General features: G+C 41.1%; 1 protein-coding gene across 1 annotated transcript; it reads right to left on the bottom strand.

Annotated features, from left to right (window-relative positions):
- Positions 1 to 1,399: 1,399 nt before the first annotated feature.
- On the bottom strand, positions 1,400 to 3,525 carry LOC119082921. The gene is made up of 4 exons (XM_037192577.1): positions 3,444 to 3,525; positions 2,401 to 2,985; positions 2,202 to 2,339; positions 1,400 to 1,554 (listed from the first exon to the last, which is right to left on the bottom strand). Exons 1-4 carry the CDS (start codon positions 3,523 to 3,525, stop codon positions 1,400 to 1,402), a joined length of 960 nt encoding a protein of 319 aa, XP_037048472.1.
- Between the last annotated feature and the right edge of the window lie 353 nt (positions 3,526 to 3,878).

The following is a 3,878-nucleotide window of genomic DNA, read 5'->3' as shown; positions in this document are numbered from 1 at the left end:
TCCGAAAATTGCTAGCAACGGCCGGTGATCAGTCTTAAGGGAAAACCTTCTACCAATCAGATAATGGGCGAACCTTTTCGGAAAAAATCGTGAATAAAAATTGACTAATCCGACGAATGATTTTAGCTCCGAAATATTTTTCGGTTTTGGTGCATTGACCATCGCTTCGATTTTCTGCGGATCCTTGTGCAAGCCGTTCTTATCGATGATGTACCCCAAGTATTTGACTCTTTCCTTAAAAAATTCACACTTTTCAGCTCTCAGTGTAAACCCCGCATCAAACAACCTCTTGAACACCTCGCTCAATTTTCCCAAATGCTCCACCCTGTTCCGTCCAGTGATCGATATGTCGTCCATACAACAAAACGCGCCTTTACATCCTTGTAACGTTTTCGAAATAACTTGTTGAAATATGGAACAGGCTGGACTAATTCCGAATGGCATTCTCGTCGGCACGAAAATTCCTTCTTTAGTGCTCCATGCTAATAACTTCTGGCTGTCCTCTTCATTTAGTGACGCAAATAAATCTTCCACAAGCGGCAATGCGTACGTGACTGGCTTGAGGTGTGGGTTCACTATAATCGCCACAAATCGTTGGATATCAGCATCGCTGCACTGGAGGTTATTGACAATTCCATGACAATTCTGTTGCTTTATTTTCCTCAAGAAGTCCCGACCGATCAACGGGTCGCCTCCATTGACGATAACCACAAGACGTAATTTGTGCGTTGCTGCCTTAAACTTCACGTCCACTTCGAAAAATCCACGATTTTCAATCGGGGTCTTGTTGTATGACCTCAACCCTCCGACAAATGGCTGCAGTGGGATGTCTCGAAAGTTCCGTTCATAGAAGTCCACCGAACACGCTGATATCGGTGATATCGAACTGATGTTGTCTATCCCGAATGGATAATTTCGTAAAAATTTTCTCGTCTGCTTCCGATCCACTCAAATTGTTTACCTCCAACTCAACGTATTTAACAGTCAACCGTTCAAAATCTGATTCGTCCTCCAAATCGATGAAATTGTTTTGCCTCGGTTGAGTTTGCTTTTTATTCTTCTGCTTGCAAACCTTAGCTAAGTGGCCCGTTGTTTTGCATATTTTGCATTTGTACTCCTTGTACTTGCACGATTTAAACAAATGATTCGACTCACCACAAGCATAGCAATTTCCTTTGCTCATTTTGTCTGACTTATTGGGATTCTTCGAATATTTCGATTGACTGGGTTTCGGGTGTTCGATTTTACAAACGTCCAAGGACTCTGCGGCCCTGCGTTCCTTCACCGCCAACTCCTTCGCTAATGCTCCTCGAAGGTGGTATCGCCTTTCTTTTCACAAACCTTGTCGAATACAGGACCTCTTGATAATCCGCACACGAATTTATCCCGTAATACGTCCTTAAAATAATCGCCGAAGCCACAATATCTCGACAGCTTCTTTAATCTTGCCGTGTAATCGTTCACACTTTCGTGGAACATTGTTGTCAATCGTAGCTCGAAATGTCGTACCAGTTGTACCACCAGTACCAGTTGAACCACCTTCATTACCGCCACCTGGCATAATGATGCGTGAAACTTATTTGACTTTTGTCGCGAGCTTTAATCGTCCTCGGTCAATGTGACTTTCACGACCTTTTCAATGTCACGGACAATGAGAAACCTTTTGGGCACTTTTTCCAGATTTTCACTCGCAATTCCTTACGAATTCGCATAAAAACACTTTTATGTTTTCGTCGCTCCACCCAATCACTCGCCGATCGATTTAAAATGTCTTTTATCCTTTCTTTTCGAACACCGGTCGCGCACTGATATCCTTTATCAACTTATATTTATCGTACTCCGTGTACCGATAAATTCACAAACCGACCGCGTTAGAATGTCCAATTTGTCTTCCTTAGACCGAATTTTTACTAATCTCATGCAACTTGCTCGAAAAAGAAATAAAAACTGAGCCTGAGCTCGATTCGAATACTCGTCGCCACTGTGATGTATGCGCGCAATGATAAGACGATCTGTTCAGGTCTAGATCTCGTTTATTACTAATCGATAATGTACAATGTTCAGTGTTGACATACTCTACAAAAACAAATGAAGTAAAAGATTTCTGAAATCAATTTCTGAAAATCTTTGATCGAATGCAGTAATAGTTTAAATAGTAAATAGTAAAACTGTTGATATGCTTGCCGTCTGTGACAGGTTACCATTGTCTAATCCAGTATTCGAACTTGTTGTGTCATAGCAGCAACCATCGATCGAGTCCGTTAGCTTCCAATCATTCAAGCATTGATACACCGCAGCTGCAATTTCCAGCCCAGTACCATCATTTGCTATTGAAACTCCTGGTCTATATCAGTATAAGTTTGGTGCTCAAAATTACTAGTTATTTTAGCGTTCACTCACCTATTAACTGATCGATATCCTTGTAAGTCTCTTTGGCAGCCAAACGATCAACTTGTCCTTTGCCAGTGATAGCGTCCATTATCTTTCCATCGAAGTGGACAATGGCTCCCCTAGGTACTTGCAACGTATCTTTGACATTGTCGTATACAGCTTTCCTAATGGCATTTCTTCGATTGGAAATTGTACTTAAGCTGACGTTGTAGTCCTTCGGATTGAGGCGTAATTCTAGCAACAGAGCAACGATAATGTGTACGGAGCACCTGCCACTTATTCGACACTTGTCCAAAGCTCCTGCCACCCTTTCGCTAATAATCTCTTTCTTCGGCGTTCTTGGCGTCTTCTTCTTTTCTTCATCCAATGTGAAATCCGAACTACCTGTTGTATCAGTGACTGAAATCGAACCGACCGATTCAGTTATGCTATGTACATCGCTTAATGGTGACGTGGGAGCTATGTTGGAAACTGGTCTGGGTCTAAATCTAGACGTGGTAGTTTCGGGATAGGGGGCCTTTATTTCGATTTGTACTGCTACTGGTGCTCGTCGTCGGCATGGGACTGGGACCTGGACCTGGACCTGGGCTTGGGCTTAGACTGGGGACTGGAGTGGGATTTGGACTTGGATTTTTTCGCCGTAGCTCCAAAAGTTCATGCATTGTTCCCGGCCGTCCCTTTTGTTGTTGCATTCTATAAAATTCTTTTGTTTCGGACCTCAGTATAATGTTCATTGCATCTGTATGGGCGACATCGAACAAATCGGCAGAATCGTCCATGAATTTTTGTTCTCTGTTTCTAAACAGTAAACCTTTCTTGGTCCGATTTGCTCTTATTGCTCTGTAGGAATCGAACAATTTCAGTACTTTCTCCACGGCACTAGGTTCTACTCGTTCCTTTTGGAACGCAACATAGCAATGTGATTAATTGCAAAATTCAAAGAGTAAAATGTAAAACATTGTCGTAAAATGGGTAAATCCTGGCTATTGTCATCTTGGCAATGTCTCTTAAGGTTTTCTGTTTTAAATTCTTGTGTTGCAACAAGAAATAACCAAGGACTTCCCCAATCGAAGGCAGTTTAAATTCCTCCATTTCATCTTTCTCTTCTATCAGATAGAACATTGTTGCAGCCATTGTAAATCCAATAAAAAATACGTCAGAATGTAAGCTCGTATAAAATTTTCTAATTTTCTTCTATTTAGGCAGATTACTTATTTTCTTTATTTTTTTAGCTTACTTCGATACAACAAGATTTTGGTACAACGAATTGTGCAAAATATTGGGAAAGCTTCAGAACGGTACCAAATATACATCACAAATGACATTGCAGTGTGGTCTCGTTTTAAAGGGGAATGATCAGGCTTTACGATAAAAATTATCTGCTTGGCAGTAGGACTGAAATATAATTTTAAAAAATTTCGAAAGCTTCCCAATGCTAGCAAATATAATGAAAACCTTGTGCCAGCTACTCGAAAATGAAGTCAATT

The sequence above is a fragment of the Bradysia coprophila genome, unplaced genomic scaffold, assembly GCF_014529535.1.
Source record: "Bradysia coprophila strain Holo2 unplaced genomic scaffold, BU_Bcop_v1 contig_50, whole genome shotgun sequence".
NCBI classification, from domain to species: Eukaryota; Metazoa; Arthropoda; class Insecta; order Diptera; family Sciaridae; genus Bradysia; species Bradysia coprophila.
This window is presented reverse-complemented; position numbering and strand designations above follow the sequence as displayed.

What these genes read in the sequence shown, in the direction of transcription:
- LOC119082921 (XM_037192577.1), bottom strand. Translation starts at nt 3,525, where the DNA reads ATGGCTGCAACAATGTTCTATCTGATAGAAGAGAAAGATGAAATGGAG. An exon ending in GGATATCGATCAGTTAATAG is followed by an intron (nt 2,340 to 2,400) that starts GTGAGTGAACGC and finishes GATATAGACCAG; the next exon opens with GAGTTTCAATAGCAAATGAT. An exon ending in GAATACTGGATTAGACAATG is followed by an intron (nt 1,555 to 2,201) that starts GTAACCTGTCAC and finishes TCATTATGCCAG; the next exon opens with GTGGCGGTAATGAAGGTGGT.